Raw genomic sequence first — 23,481 nt, 5'->3', positions numbered from 1 at the left:
AACAAAAACAATGTAGCATGTTCTCTGTGTTCTTTTTCCTATGAATTAAGGATAGGTTAAAGCTCTGGTTCACATATATATATTTAGAAAGAGAGTGGCAACGTAGATGACTTATTCATGGGCAATATCAGCTATTTCTGGCAGATTTGTGCAAGTTTTTTTGCATTCATTTTGCAGCATTCATTGAATAGCTGTATCTATTGCCCTGTTATAAAAGGTGAACTTATTTTTTGAGGATTATGTGCTATTGATTGCTATCTGAGTTATTGGTTCTTCATTGTTTGAAGGAGGCGAATTATGGGTGAATCAGCTGCGTGTTCTCATTTTTTTCAATGCAGCTGTTGTCATCTGTTTTAAATAGAGTTGAACTAAGACTTGCTAGAGATTAATCTTCATGCTCATATGTGTTTTGTTTAAACTAAAATAATAGAAAGAAAGTTCCATCTTCCTATCATTTATCCCTTCAAACAAAACAGACAGTACCATAAACATTGTCTTTCAATGTGCACATAATTACTCCTCATCTTGCTATGTCCCACAACAAGGAATTCCAACACTCTATACAGATACTACAATACTTGCAACCACCAAATGTTCTAAAGTTTTAGATATGGGTTTGATTGTTAGGGAATTGTCAAATAAAACAATTTGGCTGCACCAGAACATGACATCCGTCACCCAAGGGTCTTATTTGGTGTGACCTGATCACCGAACAGACTTTATGTACTGCTTTATATATCTGAAGTCTTTTCCCGAGTCTTTCCTCTTTTGTAACCCATTGCCAGTAACCCTTGTCTTTCCTTAGTCTGATTAAACCTTTCCTCTCCCTGACACCCCTTCGTACCCTGTTCCTTCCTCTCCTACCTCCAGGTCAGATGACAGCGACTCCTCGCTCTCCGAGGTGCTCAGGTAGAACAACTATGTCTTTTCCTTCTTTCTCCGTGTCTTCTGCCATTTGCTTGTGCTATGACTTGATGGCGGTTTTTGTGGTCGTCAGTGGCCGCCTTTTCACCAACTGTCCTTCCACTCACCTGCCTCTCTTACCCCCGAGTGTTGCTTGTGTTTTCCTTATCGCACACAAAACAGTGTAAGGCTGTTCCTCACGTTTTCAAATGGTGTTGTGGAAATTATATATTTTAAAGGATGTTAACGGAAATTTCTATTTTTTTTTAAATGTGAGAGAGAATGGTTGCAATTGGTTGGTGGAAAAAGTGCTAAAGAAAATGCAAGGATAATTGGTTATAAAGTAAAAATGTCATTATCGTACATCATTTGTAAGGAATATTGTTAATAATAATTTTATTAAAGTAATCATTGGAATGATATACAATTTAGTAAGCATTTGCCTATTGGGGTTTCAACAAATATATTGAACCAGCTGAATGGTCTTATTCACTTTGTGGTGTACATATGTATAATATACCTTGGAAATATGTATAATATATCTTGTGTTAAAAAGCGATACAACTTTTTCGACTTAAAACAGCAGAAGAAAACCGCATGTGATAACATTTGCCCCCAAACATTGTAAACTCACTAATCAACATCTTACACGTTTGATCAAGTCTATTCTCTCTCCAAACCCGGAATAGAATTACGTTCTTTCAAGCCTTAATATCAGCGAAACTCGACAACACATGCTAAATGATGACCTTTGATAGGTTTTATTAAATGCTTTCACTTCCCTGATATACACGTTTCTTACTTCTCTTATTTTATTACTTACTAACTCCCAAGTTGAAGCAGCTTTCACCCAGACGCTTCTGTCTGTTTCTCAGTGTGATGCACAGAACACACACTGATCTGTCTTCACGTTTCTCATTAGTTTGTTGGTCCCCCCCCATGTTCAGTGCTGCAACATCCATTAGCAGCTTTTACATACTTCATAACTCTGCACACCATGAGATATTTCATGCTGATAGGACAGGAATGGTTGCTAGAATTTGGACTGCAGGTCCTGGGAGTGTTTGGACTCTAGTTTCTGTAGCTTTAATGAAGAAAAAAAGGGATAGGGAGGCATTAAAATATAGCTCAGTCTAACCAAAGGCTGGATAAAAAGTCTTTCAATGTGACATTTTATGCAGTAGTAATGAGCACCTTGTAGCTTTGACAACAGCGACTGCAGGAATGAAATTTAACCATGAAATTGCCCTGCTATTTCTTATTTTCCAAATGGTAGTTCTCCAGCTTTTCTCAACTTGTAGGTCACATTTAAATATTGTTAGTATTGTCCCCAAAAGATGGGTAAATTTTACATGATACACTGATGTTCTTCCACAATATACCTGTTTTAATGAAGCTAACATGATATGTAAATGGTTAAAAGCTATGGCATTTCTGAATTTCAATGATGCCAGAAAAGAATGTATTTAGAATATGAATATTTGAACACAATTGGTGAATTAGGTGACACGACTGGTTGTTGCATGATATGACGTCAGCTTTTTTTCTGCAGGCTGTTCTTTTAGTTTTCTTCTAATTAATTGTTTTGTGTGTGATTGCTTTGGCTGTAGATTAACTTTTTCAATTCGTTTGGTAATAGAATAAAAAAAGCAATTTGTGTGCATTAGTGTCTTATCATACTTGTGTTTCTGTTCTCCTCAAAAGAAATTCATTTCTGTTATTAAAAAAATGGCAGCGTCGTATGAAGTAGAATGAAAATCAAAAAAAGTATATTAAAAACATCTAATGAAGATTTTTGTAATCTTTTAGTTTCTCATTCATTGCCAATTGATGACCAAAATAATTCTTCACAGCTGCTTGAAACTCTTCTTTATGGACAGCATAAATCCATTAACTTGCTCTCATTTTTGACACACAAAAGGTGTAAAACATAAATTTATAGTTGCTGTTCACCCCTTCCTTCTTACTCATAATTATAATCATTAAGTACCATTCATATACACACAAACAGGCCTCACAAGGAAGCCCACCAGAGAACAATCCTCCACATAAGCCCCACCATGCACACTCAGTACACCACCAAACGTGTGTAACGTACATGTTTTGAGACACATGCATGTACTGTATGGATTTAATGGTCACATACCAATTGGTACATATGCCACACTTCAACTGTGTGATCTAGTCTTCCTATTGGATATCAGTAGTAGTCATTAAGTGTGAATGTATGCATTTCTTTAAGTTTTTTTCTAAGCATGTGCTATGTAGTATCTGCCTGTGGATGTGCTTGCATCTGTGAACATGGGAGAAATTACAGTATCTTATTTTGCCTCAAGTAATTCACACAGAATTTTTTTTCTTTTTTTACATGTTTCTAGGGGTGTGATCAATCCTATCGGGGGCGTGAAGGGTGGTCGCACAGCGCCCCTGCAGTGTATGTCTGTTGCCGAGGGCCACTCAAAGCCCGTTTTGTGTGTTGATGCCACGGATGAGTTACTGTTTACTGGATCCAAAGGTACACATCTTACTGACCCACTCACAGAATTCAATGTGCAATATTGGTTCCATTTGTGGTGTTGTGTTTTACTTGTCAACAATTTCTTCCAGATCGCACCTGTAAGATTTGGAACTTGGTGACAGGTCAAGAGATTGTCACGCTCAAAGGCCACCCCAACAATGTAGTGTCTGTCAAATACTGTCCTTCTTCAGGTTTGGTCTTGTCTGTTTCCACATCGTACATCAAAGTGTGGGACATACGTGATCCAGCCAAGTGTGTCCGCACGCTCACGTAAGTGGCCCTACTGACTATCAACAACATGCAAGTGAAAATCTCTAAATATTTGCAGGGGCAGAATAAAAATACAAAAAGAAATGTACATTGACATGTAAAAAAAAAGATTTTTATACATTTTCATTTAGAATTCACACCAATATTCTATTTGAACAGTATGTTTATGAGCACAACATGCAGTTTGCCCCCTTCTCTTCACTGTGTCTTTCTTCCAATGATTTTGTTTCTCCTTTTTACTTTCCTTCAGTTCATCAGGACAGGTAGTGTCAGGGGATGCGTGTGCCAGTGCCACCACCCGCACAATAACATTTGCACATGGAGAATGTCAAATCAACCAGATTGCACTCAACCCATCGGGATCTGTGTTGTACGCCGCTACTGGAAATACTGTTCGCATCTGGGATCTCAACAGGTACACTGCATTCCTTTTGTTTGTTTATGGATCGCAAGGTATTCATCCAGGCATGCACGATCTCTTCTTTTGCTATCCCCTGTACAGGCTGAAACACCATGTTATGTATCACAGTTATCTGCTCAAAGATGGTTTCTTTTGTTTGATGTGATATGTTGCGATAATCAGAAGAAACTAAAGCCGACTAACATATATAATCCCAGTTTTACTGAATATGCCACTAATCCCCTCACTTAGCATTTCACTTGACTTCAGACACCCTGACTTTTCAAATTGCACGCTTTACTACAACTCAGATCACAGTTACTTTGGCATGTGTATAATCTTTTAAACAATGCCTCTTGATGTGGATTGAGATTTGATGGACACATTTAAAAAAAAAAAATTAAATGCAGGTAGGGACACCTGAATCTTTAATTCATGTATTTCTGTCGTTTGTGCGTGTGTGTGTTTTAAAGCTATTTGCTGGCATTGACGGTATTAGACGCCCCATTTTACCAGGGAGAGGTTGGCTTTGCCTGAATCCAATGCTGTAATGCCATGAGATGCCCCTATTCATTTGAACAGAGTCACTGCCATCCCTCCCACTTGAAATGGATTAGGTCTCCATTTCGATTAAAAGCACCTAGTTAGTTAATAATGATACGATGTCATAGATCAGCCACCGATGGCAAGCAATGTGTTTTAAGGGTACACTCAAGGTTTCAGTATTTTCCTTTTTAGTTTTATTGTTCTAGAGGGACATGAGAACCAGACAGAAAATCTCATAACCATTTATTGATGCGTAGGAATGCTGCTAAGATGAAAATGCATTTAATAAGCACCCTGTTAGTATCACCTCGCTTTCAGTGACAGAGCTTTGGCTCGGCAGGTTTATTGATGAGATGATGAGAACATTTCTACATTCATTGAAAGGGGCTCTTTTTAAAATCTGTTTATTTATACTTCTATACTTTTGTCAAATTCTTTTATCAATTTGTGTGTTTTTTCTTAGGATGCAACCAATGGGTAAACTAACAGGCCACATAGGTTCCGTCATGTGCTTGACGGTGGGGCAGTCTGTTCTGGGGAAAGACCAAGTCATCACTGGTTCTAAAGACCATTATGTGAAGGTAACTAACATTTGATCACGGGCCACGTCATAATTACAGTTTTATTCAAAGGACTTCTATACATACCTGCCAATCATAGGATGCCATAATTAATTGATGAATTGGATTGAGCTTTACTGATGTTTGATAGATTATTTGTAGATGTTTAATTTTGTTCATAACCTTCATTTTGAGACCTTTACTAACAATATTTCAACTTATTCATTAATTCATTTACGAATCACTTTACCCTCACTAGGGTTGCGGGGGGTGCTGGGCCTATCCCAGCTGACCTCAGGCAATTTAGAGTGTCCAATCAGCCTACTGTGCATGTTTTTGGATTGTGGGAGGAAACCGGAGTACCCGGAGAAAAACCACGCACGCCCGGGGAAAACATGCAAACTGCACACAGGTGGACCGACCTGGATTTGAACCCAGGACCCCAGAGCTGCGAGGCCGCCCTTAATAATTGAAATATTTTTAATTTCTTATTTTTAAATGGCGAGAGCGCTAGATTTTTCTTTTTATATTTTTAAAAAAATGTTCACTTTCATTTTTATTAAAATTGAAACACCCGTTTTAGACCTGTTTTTGGCCCGCTGATGGTGAAAGTTAGATTTCAAAAGGTGTATCATGCTTCCTTTTTCAGGTGTTTGACGTGGCCGAAGGGACGCTGGGTAACATCGGCCCAGCTCATAACTTTGAGCCTCCGCATTACGATGGCATCGAGTGTTTGGCTGTGCAGGGAGACGTACTGTTCAGTGGCTCGAGAGACAACGGCATCAAAAAATGGGATTTGGAGCAGCAGGAGCTCACTCAGGTGTGTATTGTGTGTGTGTGTGTGTGTGTGTTCTGCTCTATTCTTGAAGAAAAAGAACTGAATAATGAATGCATCATGTACCACGCACCACACATGCCATTTTTCAAGATTCGGAATGCCAGAAAATCTAGGTTATTTGTGACTGATGTACAATGTCGAAAAAAAACACTCCTTTAGTAAAATAAGATTGAATTGTAACTTTATTGGAAGATTCTTTGACAATTTATAGCAACAGATTCAGGGTAGCATTTTTGATACTCCATGTGTAACACTGGTTACATGACATACATTTTTGCATTAGTCTAGACGTCCATATGCTCCAGCATTCTGTATTCTCATCATGAAGTGGTCGCAAACCAATTTTTTTCTCTAAAAAAGATGTGACAGGAAGTGTTTGTAATGTTGCAGGCAATCGTGGTCAGGTATAAATGATCCTTTGAGTTAGAACCTCAAAAAGACGGTTGCTCATCTGTGACAGCTGTTGGAGAAATGTGAAAAATGATATCACTTTTTGATATTACAGGCTCTTGGCATTTGATACACGACACTCACCATCACTGCTGTATAACAAAAAGAAAGCAAACAAACAAACCACTCTAATACTAACACCTAAATCAATGGAATGGAGTATTTATCAATATCGGTTGACATTAATTTAAACTGAATTTAGGACTATTCTGCTTTGAATAAGGTCTGAGAGCTCATCCTAATTTGTTTTTTATTTGATTGTTGACAGAATGGCATGTCATGTTTTTTTGTCGTTTTAAGAAACTCCAGAGTGTTGTGGGGAATGAAAAGCAACAACATTGTGATAGATTGAGACTCATTTCAGTCCTTCTACTGGCATGTGATGATTATTGCGGACAACTCTAAAGCTGCCTGACTACCTGTATAATGAATTGTTTCAATTGATTGAGAGCGTATTATTCCTGAACCTAACTTCAAAGTAATTTAACATGCAAAGACTTATTTATCCTCTCAAAAAGTGTCTGCTAAACAGCCTTTTGTCTTTCATGTTGCTTATTAGTCTGCTGGTTTTGAATATAATAGCATTTCATGCCCTACATACAAGATGTTTGGCATGCTGACATGAACAATCACTTGCGACATACCTCAGTGAATTGTTTTGACCTGAGATGGCAGAGATGAAAAATTACTCTAACATTTCGGAGACATTTAACAACAACAAGAAAATACGAAGTCATTTTGAACTGCCTGTATTTATCACATGATTTATTGATTTTTACCTGCTGTGTGAATTCAATATAATCACATCCGCATTTACCCTACCTCTCTACTGGGGCATTTCCGGCATTGAGTGATCTGACACTTTTTGGTTCACATGTAGTAGACTGATTCATTTTACATTTATAGATGTAACAGTGCCCAGATGTGTGTTAAGGCTGTTGAGCTTAGGCAGCATATTAATGGAAAATTGAATAAGGATTTGAATGGACCTTTAGGGGACTGCACAGGACATTTAAAAAAAAATAATCTAAATCTTGATTTATTTAAATGAGGCAGTCTTCAGGTTACACTGTCATCAACCTACGACATATCGAACTGCCTTGTCTAACAATAGTTTCGGCTTAGTTAGTGGGTAGTGTTAGTTTGCCAGTGTAGGACCGTAACATGTTCATAAATTGAGCAGTGCCTGCACTTCTTCATACATTGGCCCAGCTATGAATTTCTAACAGTCAGCGATTGTGATGAGGACAAAAGCCACTAGATATTGTGGTGAATTTGCTTGGAATCTCTTGTTGAATACCATCAAACGCAGAGCTTTTTCCCCACCTAAACACTCCCCCATCGACCATGTCAAAGGTTTAGAGCAGTGGTCCCCATAGGGGTGGGTGCGGGTTTTCGTCGCAACTTCTAAGAGGAAATCTTTCCACCAATCTGGTATCGCAGAATTGCAATCAGTGGATTGCAGTCAGAGGTGCTTCTTTTTTCAGCAGAAACCTCATTGGTTAAACTGTATGTGTTGGATGGGTTGGAACAAAAACCTTCACCCACAGCGGCCCTCGAGGACCGATTTGGAGACCCCTGGGTTAGAGGGTCGGTTGAATGAGTGGTCTGCCAAAATTGCACTCTTGTATGGCTCTGGGGTTAATTACTCACAGCCCGAACATAGACGTTGAGTTGATCTGGCAGGGCACTCCAATCAGGAGCTAACATCATTCAATACAGTGACTGCACCACGGAAATGCCAATCAGGTGTGTTTGCTTGCTCCATATTTTTGCATGACGTGTTTCACAAACAAATGTCTGCGCTCAAAATTGAAAGGCATTGTTTATTTCTTTTTATGTTTGATGTGTCATTGGTTTGGAGTGGACAGATCACTGTCACTGAACCCCCCCACCCTTCATTTATTCATTTATACAATTCAGTTTGTGGCGCTTGTGTGTCATGGGTAAAGTGGTAAGAAAGTATGTCAACATCAGGGCAGAAGAGAGAAGGGAAAGAAAGTGTGTTTTGGATGCGTGTTTTCTTCTGTGGCGTCTGTTGTGTATCCACTGCTGCTTGCCTATGTTAAAAATGGATAATATGGCACCTTCTGGGTAGATTTCATTTGCATGCGCATTCATTTGCATAGTAAGCATCACATTGTCAAATTTTTAATAAGTTATTTTTTATTTTTATTCCATCTTCAATCATTTTTTTTTTTATTTCTCCCAAAAGACTAAATAAGAAAATAAGACACGTTCAAAGACTCATTTCGATCGTCTGTGCTATGGTCCGTGGAGTCTCACCTCCACTACTTGATTTGACAAAAAAGCTAATGCAATCTATTTTACAGCTTCATGTCTAATTATGAAGTTGCATCTCAATTTAAGCTTGGGTTATAAAATGATATTGTTTATTACTGCTTTGGAGCACTGCCTCTTTTAGGACCTGTTTTGTTTGTGTTTCTGTTAAGTACAGTGTACAATCTCATGAGACTCAATGGAGCAATTTCTTTATAATTAATGTCGGCTATATCATAGCCCTTCCCAAATCCTGTATACAATTGTAAATATACTTTACCTTGCAAAGAAACTGTGTTCAGGGGTGGATCGGAGAAATTTAAGGCCCCAGGCAAAAGATAGGAAGAGGCCCTATGGGATTAGAAGACAGGACACAAAGCAGATACATATATTCAAATAAAATCAATAAATACATATACTAATTACTTTTTTGGTTCAACATTAGGTTTTAACAATCTTCTGGTATTTTCTTTTAATATTTTAACTTGAAAATCTTCATTTAGCAGAAACACATGCAGGAACCTTTAACAATTTTTGGGGGGCAAAGATTCAATTCTGTTGCAAAAACCTGACATCATGTAGTGGTCTAATAGAATTCTGTTTTCTTGGTTTAGGCACTGCTTCGGCTCTAATATTTTCTGTAGTATAGTATATGTGTAGGCCCATGTGAAAAGCCATTGAACATATTGTGACCTACAGATCTCATCTCAAACTAACAAAGATCTGCTGACCCCAATAATGAGAGTTCAGTGAGCGCAGAAAAAGCTCCACTATCTGGAGTGCCCTTCAAAACTATGCACTTGACTCACAAATACATTGCAATTGTTTAGCCTTTTTTTTTATATTTACATTTTCACAAATCTTGAATGGCATTAGTGTAAAAATAACTTAACCAATTGCTGTACGTATATGTGAATACAGATACACGTCGTGAAGGATAAACATTGCTTATACTATAACGCTCTTTATACTGTTAGAATTACATTCCTGTCATAATCATAAGCATTTCGGTCAGGTTTTATTCCCTTCAGCCATGAGAAAATACATGAGAAAATTAGTGGTGAGAAAAATTTGAGGCTTTAGTAGAGTGAAATGTCAACGCACCCCCCTCACATCCTTCGCCTCTTTCTTTTGGTATGCTTTTTTTTGAAAGCAGAAGATATGCCTTTCGGCTATTTTAAGTTTTTTCTTTCTTTCAAAAGTGAAACGAGGTAGGAAAGTTTTCCACTTGAGCAGCAGCGATGTGATTTGAAAGAACACAAATATATAAATATTTTCTGGAAGTGCACACATTTTTAGCTGCTGCCATTTTTTTTGCATCTGCTACTTTGAGGTTTGTGTCATTGGGATTATCTTTCCAAACACAAGGGAGTGCGTGTGGTTTCTTGACTGAATTGAGCTAAGAATAACTTGTGGATATTTCAAACTGTGCTTATATGTTGCCTAGTTACCATGTTGCTTTTTGCCCCTCTACCTATGAATAAGTTATCTTTTTATGCCAGCCTCACCCGCTGTCTTTCTGAGTCAACCCCTGCTACCTTCTTCACATCTTATTTCCTTGCATAAAAATGATGATGTTTAATTTCCCCTAGGTCAATTCAGCGCTACTGTAAAATGAGCAGACCAAAGAAAAGGGAAAATAGACTGTGGGTGCCTAATATTCAATAATGAGTTGACAACTAAAACTTTTCACAGAAATCAGACCAAGTGTATGTCTGATATCCCAAGAAGTTGGAGCAGTTGGGATGCCACTTTGCCATGTAGCCTGTAGACCAGTGGTGTCAAACGTACGGCCCACGGGCCGAAAGTGGCCTGCTAGGTTATCCGATCTGGCCCACGGGGATGTTTTGAGGAAGAAAAAAAAATTGTGATGCAAAATGAACTCATTCCCTGGCTGTGGATGCTCGTCTTTCAGTGCCATTGACAACGTTAGATGTCCAATCTATTCGATTGATTTATCCACTAAGAAACTTGCCTTTTGTTACCTGTTACTAAGCACAATATTTCTCTTTTTTTGACAGCAAATTCCCATCGCCCACAAGGACTGGGTGTGCGCCTTGGCCTACGTCCCGGGGAGGCCATTACTGCTCAGCGGCTGTCGGGGCGGTATGCTGAAGGTGTGGAACGTTGACAACTTCACCCCAATAGGAGAAGTAAAAGGACACGACAGCCCCATTAATGCCATTTGTACAAACTCTCGGCAGATTTTCACTGCGTCCAGGTACGTTTTCTAAGTTTCTACTCCTTTTTTTTTTTGCTTGTTAATGGAGATAAAAAAAAAGATGCACAAAAGAGGGCTACTTGTAACTCGTTTGGATATTTTTAACAAAAAAAAAGGTATTTAACAATATTGCAAGCCCACAGATTTACCATTCTAAGGGAAAAAAAAGAATGCATAAGACTCATTGCTTTAAAAGTTAACTGATTAAAGCTAAACAGTTTTGAGTTATTTTGTACACCTGCATTGTAACTATAATGAATGTTATTAGTCATACCTACTACCAAAATAGTATGGAGCGTCCATACAAGTGGTCTGACCCTTCATTGACAAAAAAGAAAATAAATAACAGCTTCTAGAGGAAAGGGCACTGGTGAGGTTGGAAAAATGTCAATAATATTTTTTACGTGGCTGTAGGGTAGACCCCATAGCAGATGATTCATTCACATTTGTTCCCATCTGACTAATATTCAACCCCTTCTGCTTTCTGTCTTCTTCTCTCCCTCATTCTCATCCTTCACTCCACTGTCTCTTCAATCCTACTGCACCACAACCTGTTTGTCTACAATTCTTCCTGTGGGTGGACCTCAGTGATTGCAGGGTGAAATTATGGAACTATGTGCCTGGCTTGACCCCGTGTCTTCCTCGCCGGGTCCTCGCCATCAAGGGCCGAGCCACCAGCCTCCCATGATTACCACCTTCCCTCATCCCTCTGGTACTTTCTTTTCCTATCCTTTTCCTGTCCTTGCACTTTTGTCTTCTGTCTCCTTCCTTATGTGACCTAATTCTGCTCTCCTATCTTTATGTAATAATTGTGTAAGGAACAGCTAATGCACTGTGTTAGATGCAGTAAAACAAAACTTGCATTGGGTTGGGTTTCTTTTTGGTACATTTAGTTTTATTTAATTTTCCACTCAACTGGTTGCTATTTTTAGATCGCCAATTTTCTGCAATTGTTATCATTCCTCTACAGACTGCACTGAGTTTTGCTTCAAAGTCAATTCCAATTTACAACCGTGGAGAGAGCCCTGTTTTTTTAAAAAAAAAGGCAATACTCGTTTAAAAAAAATTCAAAGATGTGGTGGAAATTTGACAAATGCTACAATAATTTATGTCGTCTAAAATTGCCAGTTCTAAAATCTGTGTAGGAAAGAACAATTTTAGGTTTTTTAGTGCTTTGTGTTTTTTGAAAAATTTTGAGTGCAAAAAGTATGCCTCAGCTCAAAAGGGCTGGGAAGCACTGATCTATTGGAAGCTTGCATTTTTCTGTTGCATTTCCCTGAATTCTCTTTGCTTGCCTGCCTGATTCTGAAAATATACACTTGCCTTCTCACCCACGGTTTCTGTCTGCAGTGACAAGACTGTGAAGATCTGGCTGTCGAAGATGTGGAGGAAGAGGTGACGACTCAAGTGAAGGCGTTTGACCATTTTATCGCGTTGCTTCACTTGTGAGATGCGACCTCACTTCCACCCCAAGGCAATCCCACTTTTATTTGTCACTGTGAGTAACGGAACATTACTTTGAAAGGCATAATAAACAATTGTTCCTTTCATTCTTGGATTCCAATTGAAATGTGAAAGTGCCAAGGCAAATGCATCTAGCAGACACATCTGGCAGGACCATTTCCCTCATAACAAAATGAAAAAGAAGGTCCTGCTGTTCCATTTTTTTGTTCTTTTTCTAATTTTTGAAATGCAAGACACGTAAGGAGGAACCGATGGACAAACGTCTATACTTTTTTCCCAGTAATGATTTTTGTATCTTTTACGCTCGGTCACTGGACAATCATTATTCATCATTATTCTTATTCTGCTGTTACACAATTGAACATCAGATTTTTTTCGGCCCAGCCTCTTCTCTTTACTATGTCACTTGGGTTTCTGTGGTGAACAACTAGTAATAGTTTAATTCTCATTCTCCCTACCTCATTTGTTTTGAAGCGTGTTTTCCATGTGGGCGTGGAAATGTTTATGAGTCTCTTTGCACAAAAAAAAAAGAAATCTGGTGCTGGACTTGTCTGGCTCTTTATGTTTGTAAATGTGTCCTCTGTTGCCACTGCCTGTCTCACTGCTGATCTTGCAAACGTGAAAGCACACATCCAGTAGCACGGGCGAAGTGATACTGCCCCTAAAGGAGCTCCCTAGACTTCATTATCTCGTGCAAAAAAAGTCCTGACAACAGCAGAAATATGAAACACCCCCTTGCAGACTACAGTGCTTTCATTAAGGGCAAGAATGTTCCCATCTCATACTGGGTGTGGCCCCCTACATGCCTTTTTCCCTTCTCTATCAAGGGTAACCAAAGCCCCCCAACAATCCCTCTCAGTCAATGTGGAGAATATCCAGTAATTGGCTTGGGCACTTTCATGCCACATAAGCCAACATGCACGGATCATTCAGGTGCAGTCTTAATAAGTACATAGATAGAAATTGATTAATTGGACTTAGACGATGTGACTAAGCTTTTAATTGGACTTTGAAAGAAAGTACGGTGGAACGTCTAAATCCAGAGCATGACTGTGTGTTAATCAACTATAGTCAAATCTAAAACTGATATTCATCAAGACTTTGGGCACTTTTGGAAATTATCAAACATTAATCACCATAGTTAACAATAGTCATTTTGGATCCCTGATTGAAAATGCAATTTTGCACTCAGTGGTAGCCTTTACCGATTTAATGACTTACCACTCCTCATACAGTATATTGTAGTATATATAAAAAAAAGACAAAGAAAAATACCCACTGAAAATAAACCCATGTCCAAAGTCCTGTTTACTAATGTCTCACATGACATTACACAAAAAGCCACCTTCTCTCCCAAATAATTTGCCTTTGAGTCTCTCATATTAGAGGAGCATTGAACATTAAACATTCCACTGTACTTAACAAATTAAATTAGACCTTACCTATTGCACATGCAAAATGTACAGGGATATAGCACTCATCACTGGTTGTCAGATTGCTTTTTTTACTGTACATGTTCATGATGTAAAATGTCAATTTAATAACTACAAGGTATAGAAGTAGGTGGAATCAATCTGCCCAGTTAATTGAGCTTCCCTCCTATGCTTGTGTACCCCGGTGAAGGCTTCACCCTTTATCCGGTTAGCAAAAGTCCGTGTGAAGGCAATTTATAGAGTGTTCTCACATTCCTCCCATCTGCTCTGCAGAAGATACTTTCTGGGGGAAAGCAGGTCACAAAGGATAGGGATTTGGAAATTTCCTTACACCCACTTTTTGCTGCTCCATTAAATGATGGGAAGAAATTTCTGCTTTCTAAGCAAACTGGCATCATTCCATTGGATTTTCTCTGTTGCCTGCCTAGCCTCATAGTTGGATAGTCTATCTAACAGTCTGTTTTTTTTCTTTTCTTCAAAATTTGGACAATACACATTTTCTTCAGGCAGTCGCGATAAGCCAAATTCACCCCCCCCCCTCCCCCTTACTTCGAATGCCCTCAATACGAAACCACTCCTTTACAATGATGCAATGGTTTCAAATTGGTAGTACTTGAGTTGCAATGCATTTCTGCAGTATGTGCTGCTACCACAGTTGTCTGATGCTGCTTACACACTCCAAACCCAGTGAATGACCGGCAAGGTTTTGGTTTGTATGTTATTTGATATGATGAGAGACTCAGGTACGGGTTGACGTATCATTTTTGTCATTTTTGAACTCAGTCATTTTTAGGTTATATTTTTCAAATGCCTTGTTTAGGAAAAAAAGGTACAATTAACGTATTACCTTGATAATTCTAATTGTTTATTTTTTTTTTCAACACCCAACCTTATTTTGCTATAAAAATCTTAATGAGGTTTTCATTATATGGCCAAAGTAGGTATGTCAATTTGAAGAAAAAAGATTCTTGTGTAGGATTTTGCTTGCGGCATTGAAGTGGGTGGGACACTTGATTTTATTTCAAAAAAAGAGCGCTAAAGTGAACCTTGAACTGTATTTTTCATCTGTGCCATTTAGCCAGATTACCCGTTGAAGTTGATGACGTTCATGTTTCTAGGTCATCAGTTGTGAAGATAACCTGCTTAAACAGTGTTCACGGTACTGACTTACTGATTTCACATCCGAGGAGATTTTATATCCTGCACCTGCATCAATTTTATATCCAATGCGCCAAAGGGTCATACTGTTTATTGAAATTTCACAGCTTTGAAAGTTAATGGTATTCCTTCCCATCAAGATAATATTGAAATCTGACCATCGTTATCTTCAAAGTTATCTCTAGTTCAAAAGAAAAGTCAGCCCAACTATTGTGCTAAATGCCGTGTAAATAGTCTTGTCGTAACTTTCATGTTCCAAAAAAGAAAAAATGACCGCACTGTCTAATACAGCTTTGAAGGAGTATTAAGGCCTCACCGGCAAGGTGTAGAGAATATAATTGTCCAATTATACAGTGGGGGAAAAAAAAAACCTATTTTACAATTTGTAATTTTCATGGAGTATTCTGGCAGCCAATTTAGTGTGTATCCCACCTCCTGCTCATATTTAACTCAGTTTGGCTCCACCACCACGGCAACCTCGTGAGGTTATGCAGTATATAATAGCATTAGACTGTATAGAAAAATGAAAAACTGCAGTATTTTCATTAAAATTATCTTTTTTTTTTCTTTTCCTCTTTAAAATGACAGCCAGCGTTTTTGATTCCAGGCTAATGGAGGCTAAAATATACAGAAGCTGCTATCTCAGACATAAAAAAGTAAATCATTTGGAAAAAAGGAGCATTGCAGCTCAAAAACTAGTTCTAGAAAAATTGCTCTTTTGTTGACGTAACCTTAGAATACAATCATTTTATTGTATCATAAAAACGACCATACCAGGTTACAAAATATCTTTGTTTCCCTAGTCCAACATGACAGCTTTATATACGGTCTTTTCCCTTTAATTTTGAAAAATCACTTCTTTTAATCTCACTAACCCTTTTCTTGAATGGCCTTAATACTCCTTCATGCACTGAAACTTCATATTTTCATGCTCTTTATGATAGTAGATATTACTACTTTGAATAGTCCAGATACAAACAGTATGAAACCGAATTAAGACTGAACATCAACTGCGTGTTCTAGATGTAGCACAGAAATCTTACAGCAAGGAGCACACCATTCGACATCTCAAGTAGTTTTAGCAGAAAATTCTATTAATATTTGTCAAATGTGCAGGCTTAGAAAGACTTATGTCAGGCTTTAAACAGTCCTGCATTGTAAATGTTGGTATAGCATGAAAACCTTCATTTAAGCAAGTCCAGTCTTCTTCCACTGGCACCTTTAATACTTCATCACATTAATATGTAGAAATAAATTAAAAGCAGCAGAACAACTGCAAAAAAAAGCTCTAATAAAATGTTTCCATGACTAATTTTCTATTGAGACGAGAAAAAAGATCTTACCAAAGCTTAATATTATTTTGACAGCTAATACCAGGCTCTGTAAAAAGCAATATGCGCAACATTGCAAGCTAAATATAAAAAAGTGAAGTTCCACCAAATTGATTGAATAGTAGCTTTAACAATTGTTGTCTTATAGACCCTGACCGTGTAAAGTAGCCACACACAAATGATTGGCAAACTTGCGATTAGCCACTCTAGCTTCCCCGTCTTGCGACCGTCAAAAAAAATTTCAATTTTTCGCCCCGTGCCTCAACCACCAGGCCTTACCGAATCCCAATGTTCGTGTAGTAAATACAACATCTTATAAATTGGCTTTCTGTTTGATGTCCGCGAATGTTTTGGCTCACTCGACCATTAACAGCAGAGGAATTGTCATCTTTTGGGTTGTTGGCTGCTGATGGGACACGGTGGCACTCGCAACCAATCAAGAGGGCTGCTTATATGTTTGCTGCTAACTTCCAGCTCTCAGTCACATGTGGCAATGTCTCTGAAATCAATACTTGATGTGACATGAATGCAGGGTCAAAGGTCATTTGTGCCTTTTATTGCACAGACTACTCATTCTTGAATGAGTGTAAATGTGTGTACAGTTTTTTTTTTTTTAAACGCGTGAGAATATGCATGTGACCAAGCCATGTAAAAGTGTCTTTCGGTGTAAATATTGTAAGTAAATATTTAATGACCAATACAACCTTCCCAATAAACAACTAAATATAACATGACTTTCTTTGAGTCATTTTTTTTAATATTCTATTTTGTTTATTCTAAAAACAATCAATATTATAACAAGTAGTTTTGAAAATAGCATTTTTCTTATTGCTATGGCAACCACTGGATCCTATTATACAATCCCACCTCCTCCATATAGACAGTGCAGAAAAGTTGACTTGACGTGCATTTCTGCAACTTTACTGGCTTCCACCTATATAGAATTCAGTTAGTAGAACATATTTTAGTAAGACGTACCTCTATGTTGTATAATGTTTGCCGCTCCAGTTGACAGGGCTTTTGAAAAATTCCGAGAATTCAGAGGTCTTGTCTTGAGTCACAGATCTGGAAAGATGACATCAAAAGGTTGGTCATTTAAAGGTCCCACTGAGCACAGGGGCTTCCATTACACATAAATGGCAAAGGTTCTGCTCCAATAGGATTCATGGGAAAGCAGGTCCTGAGAGCTGGGTTAGTCGAGAACAAAAAGGTAGCCACAAGTTTACAATAATGTGATTCAAATGAATGGCAAAATGAATTCAATTCAAAATAAAAACTCAAGCATACCTGATTTATTGTTTAAATAGCAGCTCATCACAATTAGATAAAAACATAAAACCATAACTGAGCTGTTGGTCGTGACCGAATCTTGCTGAGCGAATGTTTATGAATGAATATTTAAGTCTTGGTGGTGACCCCTTCTCTTTGATTTCTGAATTCACGCAAGTCCAGATCTCGTGTGTTCTTGAGCATAACGCTATCGATTGCGTTCCTCCCCTTTCTTCTGGTGTCACAAATTGTCAGTCTGCATCTATCTCAGCGGCTTTAAATAGAACTAGAAATGCATTCAGTGGAGCGCAGACCTCCTCCAACATGGAAAATTTAAGTCTGCATAACAACCCTGTAGCATTCTCTAAAGCGAGAAAAAAAAGGAAAGTGATTTGATTCATGCATCTCATAAAAAATGAATGTTAACTGTAGAAATTATACATAACAGAATACAGTGCAGGCGTTTTATGGCAACTATATAGTTAGAGCCTTGAATGTTAATTTGACATCCTTTAACTTTTCTTTTGACAGTCACTATAGATTTCAATCTCCTCTTTTAGGAATGCTTCCTTTATTTCTCAATAAACTCTAGGGCAACAGTTTAGTGCGTCTGTCCTGTGGGTTGGCTTTATTTTATTACTTCAGATTTAATGTGAACTAACGCACACCATAATCAGCCAGAAATCAAAACGCTGACTCCTATTTAAAAATAAATATAACAGGTGGATGCAAGTTTTTTTTTTTTTACCTAAAGGCAAGACTTATTAAAACAAAACAAAAAACAAAAAGGCATGCATCTTCATTCCTTTTATGGACGCTGATCGTTAACTTTTTCGGGGCAACTCTTTCCAGTCCCGGCGGAACATGCAAACCTTGTGATGTATGACGGCTATTATCGCTTTAGAGGAGGCAGAAGCCATTTTAAGATTCCTGTCACAAACAAATTTCCACACTCACTCACTCACTCACACAAACAAACACCATACCACAGCAGGATAGGTTTCTTTTGCTTGTCACACACTCACACACACACACACACACACACACACACACACACACACACACATAGTATTTACAGAAAAATAACTCAGCGTTGTCTTCACTTAGTTTACATTGCATCATTTCAGCCAAGTCTGCTCTTACGTGCTAATATATTCACCTCTGTCCTTTCGGACCATCACTCACTTTGAAGCAAAGCAAGTAAATTCAGGCATATAGTTTAAGTAAACACTAAAGCACCAGCTTTCACACTTCTTGGGTGTGTGTGTGTATGAGTACAAAGATTAATAACACGTAGTTATCTTTAGGAATGAAATTGCTCATCCATCACTGTGACCCATCAAGATATACCGGCAATAAAAGGAAAGACACAACAGGTTTCATAGACCAACAAAATAAGCTCAATTTCATTCTAAAGAAAAATATAGTCTTTTGAAGATTGTTCCACCTGACACAGAGGGCGCCAATTATATAGCTGTAAACAAAATTATGCGGATAAGCGATACCGAAAATGAAAAGGAGTTTGTTTCTTGCATTTGGCTATAAATAACTGACCAATTTATAAGAAATATGAATAGTGAGAACAAAAAGTACATTTGGATGATCACATTAAATGACCAATTTGGCTTTTGATAAATCAACTATCACACTTATAGTGAAAATACTTTTGTCTCACTATCATGGCCTTTTTTTCAAGTGGCAATATTTTTGCTTTATTATTACGGTAGTAAAATCATTATTCTGCGCTCACTCTTTGACAGAGATATTAGTTTATTTGCACCCACTTAAAATATCCATAACAGACTTCAATTCCTTTGTATGTGGATGAGTGCATCCATAAAAAAAAAGTTGAACTCTAAAATAAAGCCAAGTCTGTGCTAATTGGCAGAAAACAAAGCTAGGAGAGAGGATGCATTGCACTTGATGGATGATGAAAAAAGCAGGAGTAGTAATTCAACTAAAAGGACCTCGCGGGGAAAAATGAGAAGCCTTGTAGAAAGAGCAATAAATGAGAAGCATACCTGAGGGCTGTGAATTTTTATCCTGTCTTAAATAATGGATGATACCAAAGGCAGCATTGCTGATGTGCCAATTAGGGGGGGGTAAATGAGAACATACCTCACATTTACTGCCATAAAAGAAATGGTAAACATCGCCAAATGATGAAGCATTTTTTTTCTCATGGTACTACATAACCTTGGCTCCAAATAATGTATTACAAAAAGCAGCCTTACGTGCTTTGACACTATAAATCACCATTTTATTTGTACGCAAATGCTGTGAGATCTTCTGAGGAAAGCAAACAATTCAGGGACTTTAAATGACCCCCTAAGAGGGTTTTAATGATGAGGAGTGTCTTATGTCTACAGAAAATATTCCCATTGCCATATTGTGAGCTTCTGGATCTATGGAAGAGAGCCAAATACTAATAAACAGCTTGGGCATATTCCCACTCTGTTCCTGGGTTTTCCCACAACACATTTAATGCACTAGCCAACATGAAATTCAAATTACACATGAAACAAAACACATAAAAGGAATTTTCTCTGACAATAATTGTCAACAAGTGTTATCCCTTTTAAAATAATTCCACATTTGGTGGTATGAGAAGTGCAACCGAGTGTTGCATCAGTGTAAAATGTGATATTTTGCAAACTGCTTATCACAGTAGAAAAAGTGCCAGATGTTTATGACATTAAAAATGAGACCTCGACTCTAATTAAAACCATTTTATGCCATTTATGTGGGCTTTAAACTGTACAAATCAAGAAGGGGGAAAAAATCAATGAGATCTCTTCAAGATGGCATTAAAAAAATATGTGGTCTTCACAGGTTTGTTTATATAATTATGATATGCCTTAAAGCGTGTAAAAATGGCATGACAATATAAATAACATAAGATATCCACATTTCTAAGCCATGTTTGGGGGATTTGTGTGTTCTAGTGATCTTAAAAGCAATGTCTTCTAGTTAAATGACCGAGCAAAGTACATCTCTCAGAGATTAAATGTGCTATGTTCCAATAAAACCAGGATTAAACTAAAATATTTGGAATAAACACATTACTGTTAATTGGCAAGTGAATAGCATACTTACTGAGAGCAAAGCATGGTGCTGGCAACATGACGAACAGCAGTTGATTTTCTTTGGAAGGGTTTGGAGCTTTAAATAAAACGATGGCAAGGAAGAACACTCCCAAAAAAAAAAAATGGCATCTGTGCTGGCACCAAAACGTCAGCCTTCTGCTAGAAAGTAATGATCATTAACCCGGATATCTGAACTTGGTTTTGCTTCATCAACAACACTTTAAATGGGTGCAGGTGTGTGCTGATTTTCATTTAACTCAAGAATGAATGTGATTCGTATACAGGCATGTGATAGCTTTAGGACAGTTCTGTGCACTACTACAATGATTGTTGTATTTTTATTTACTCTTCAGTTCTTGAAAATATAAAAGCAATGAAGTTTCATGGATTATACTGTAAGTGATATCATATGTATGGTGGAAGATGTTTTTAAACATGATTTATTTTGACCACATTTTTTTAAACAACAAAAAATGCATTCATATGCTGGTGTAGATTTTTTAAGCATGATGTTGCTCTCACTTTGACACCGCCTGGGTATGGAATAAAGCTTTGCACAATCTCCAGAGCGAGTTACATGTAATACGAGCTGTGACAGGCAAAACTGCTAAGTGGACGACACAAGAGGACAATCCCTAAAAAAGATAACTTGCTTAGCCTTTCAACTCATGGGCTGTCTTCTGAAAATTCACATGACAATATGGCACACGGCTCTCCAACAGCCATTCCAGGATGGCCCTTTACTCCAAGAATGCTGGAAGTAGAACTGAAAAATGTGAGGGAATTCTGGGTTCAGTGATGTATCTAGATTGTGCCAATGGATTTTGGATTATAACTTCAAAGTGGCGAGATGACAAAGGAAAACCAACGATGATAACTGCACCAATAGTAATGCCATTTTATGGAGGGAGAGTGATAGTGTGAAGTGGCAACTCCATAGCAGGAAAAAAAAAGGGGCTTGTCATCATGGAAGGTAAGCTCAAGTCCAAGGAATACCAAGACATTATGCCGTAACCAATCACAATCCAATTTCCACAACTTGGGACTGATTATTATCATGGTCTTTAGGGGAATATATAAAATAGCGCTGATAAAATGTCAGCCCACTGAGAAAGAGTCAGCAACATAAACTGCCTGGCATGCATTTTTCATGGGCACAGCACCAACGTTCTGTAGCTCCCTGAATTGAAATGGGGATCCCCCAACTCATATTGTTATTTTTTTTCTAAAAATAATTGATTTTTTAAGAGGAACTGAAAAAAAAGACATTGTTTTCATCGTGTGATACCTGTGCTAAAAAAAAAAGTCTCCAAAAGGGAAAAAAGTATAGTATATTCTGGACAGCACAAAGCAGGTTGAACAAATATGTACATACTGTCAAATCATAACCATTAATTAACTTGAGAAAAATAAATAAATGAGGATAAAATTGATCAAAAAATATTTCCTTATCAAGGCTGCTAAAATAAAAATATCTTGTTTACTTTATTGCTTAAAGTATTGCTATTATAGCCCATGCTGAATTAATTGTAATTGCTGTTTTAACATACTAAAGGCGATTCATGTCACACTTTTACCTTTAACAAAGCAAAATAAAACAATATTTTGAAAAAAATCATTAATTAGATAATATGACAAAGTTTATCTGGTGTATCATTTAACCTGCAAAAAAAACAACCATTTTTTTATCCAATTTTTTGTTCACTACTTTGTCTTCTTTGCTTCTTTTCCAATCTGTTTCCTTTTCTTCCATGGCAGAAAGTTGTATGAGACCAGCGCAGTTAGAAGATATGCGGCCATGCCGGTGTATCCTCCAAATACCAAACACAGTGGCTGCACCAACACAAAAAGACAGAAGACATTCACAGAAGCTCTGTCATCCAGCTCTATCCGATCCGACTTGCTGGCGTCCATCACCCCAAAAAAGTATATGAGAGCCACCGCTGGGTAGAAAGCCAGCTCCACCATGACGCTAAAGAAGGGACCGTGCTAAGAAAGACTTGGACTCAACATGCCAAGATTGTATTGGAGAAATGAAATAAAGCACTCACCGGTAAGATATGTCGAGGGTTTTCAGGAAAAAACTTGTTAAGTGTGAAGGTGGATAAGAAAGCAAACTTAGACCTTTGAGCTGTCATCCCATCTCAGCAGTAGTCTATCAAACATTACCCACTTTCCGTCTTATCAGTTTTTTTATGTGTCCGTTGGAAATGTTACCTTGAAAATACCTGCATATATTGGGATGTTTTTTCCTCAACTAAAATGTAGCGTACAGCATTTTGGATATAAATTGAAGAAGTGGTTTGCGTTGCCATTATTAATCTATTTCGGATACAAGAAGAGTAACTGTTAAGAATTTATTGAATTTGTTTTGTGAGGCAGAAACGAATCGTTTTCAACAACACCATATTGTCACTGAATAAATAGCTTTATACACTTGTAAAGACAATTTTAATTAGCGTGGCGACCATAGTATCTCTTCTTCCCATGTCGAACAAACAAATAAATATATTTATTTTTCCCCATTTCACTATCACTAATCTACTATGTTATGGAATTTATGCAAGTTGGTACTTTTCCAGTGCATTTATGCGACACAATTAAATGTAGGATAGAAAATGGTGTCGAATGCATTATTTTCAATCCCTCGGGACATCACTCATTCATATACGAGGATGGGATTGAGAGAATTTTGAATAATAAAATAGCCGTGCACTGTATGCATAACCTGTAAATGTAGGAATTGTCTGTGAA

At 37.7% G+C, this 23,481-nt stretch overlaps 1 protein-coding gene across 10 annotated transcripts in view; it reads left to right on the top strand.

Moving 5' to 3' along the window:
* The window catches only part of kif21b (kinesin family member 21B), a 50,574-nt gene extending 27,409 nt beyond the window's left edge, over nucleotides 1-23,165 (top strand). For 5 of the 10 annotated variants that reach the window (XM_077727352.1, XM_077727349.1, XM_077727350.1 and 2 more), the window contains 9 exons: nucleotides 871-909; nucleotides 3,282-3,418; nucleotides 3,511-3,691; nucleotides 3,942-4,106; nucleotides 5,101-5,218; nucleotides 5,847-6,017; nucleotides 10,787-10,986; nucleotides 11,575-11,698; nucleotides 12,337-17,106. In XM_077727352.1, coding sequence (XP_077583478.1) covers nucleotides 871-909; nucleotides 3,282-3,418; nucleotides 3,511-3,691; nucleotides 3,942-4,106; nucleotides 5,101-5,218; nucleotides 5,847-6,017; nucleotides 10,787-10,986; nucleotides 11,575-11,674 — 1,111 coding nt within the window. In that variant the 3' untranslated portion in view covers nucleotides 11,675-11,698; nucleotides 12,337-17,106. Of the gene's footprint in view, nucleotides 1-870; nucleotides 910-3,281; nucleotides 3,419-3,510; nucleotides 3,692-3,941; nucleotides 4,107-5,100; nucleotides 5,219-5,846; nucleotides 6,018-10,786; nucleotides 10,987-11,574; nucleotides 11,699-12,336; nucleotides 17,107-22,485 lie in introns of those variants that run through there. The other 5 variants (XM_077727354.1, XM_077727351.1, XR_013327764.1 and 2 more) reach the window with 4 other exon arrangements.
* The last annotated feature ends 316 nt before the right edge of the window (nucleotides 23,166-23,481 follow it).

This window comes from Stigmatopora nigra, chromosome 10 (genome assembly GCF_051989575.1).
Source record: "Stigmatopora nigra isolate UIUO_SnigA chromosome 10, RoL_Snig_1.1, whole genome shotgun sequence".
Taxonomy (NCBI): domain Eukaryota; kingdom Metazoa; phylum Chordata; class Actinopteri; order Syngnathiformes; family Syngnathidae; genus Stigmatopora; species Stigmatopora nigra.
The sequence above is the reverse complement of the archived record's forward strand: the minus strand, read 5'-3'. Positions and strand labels throughout refer to the sequence as shown.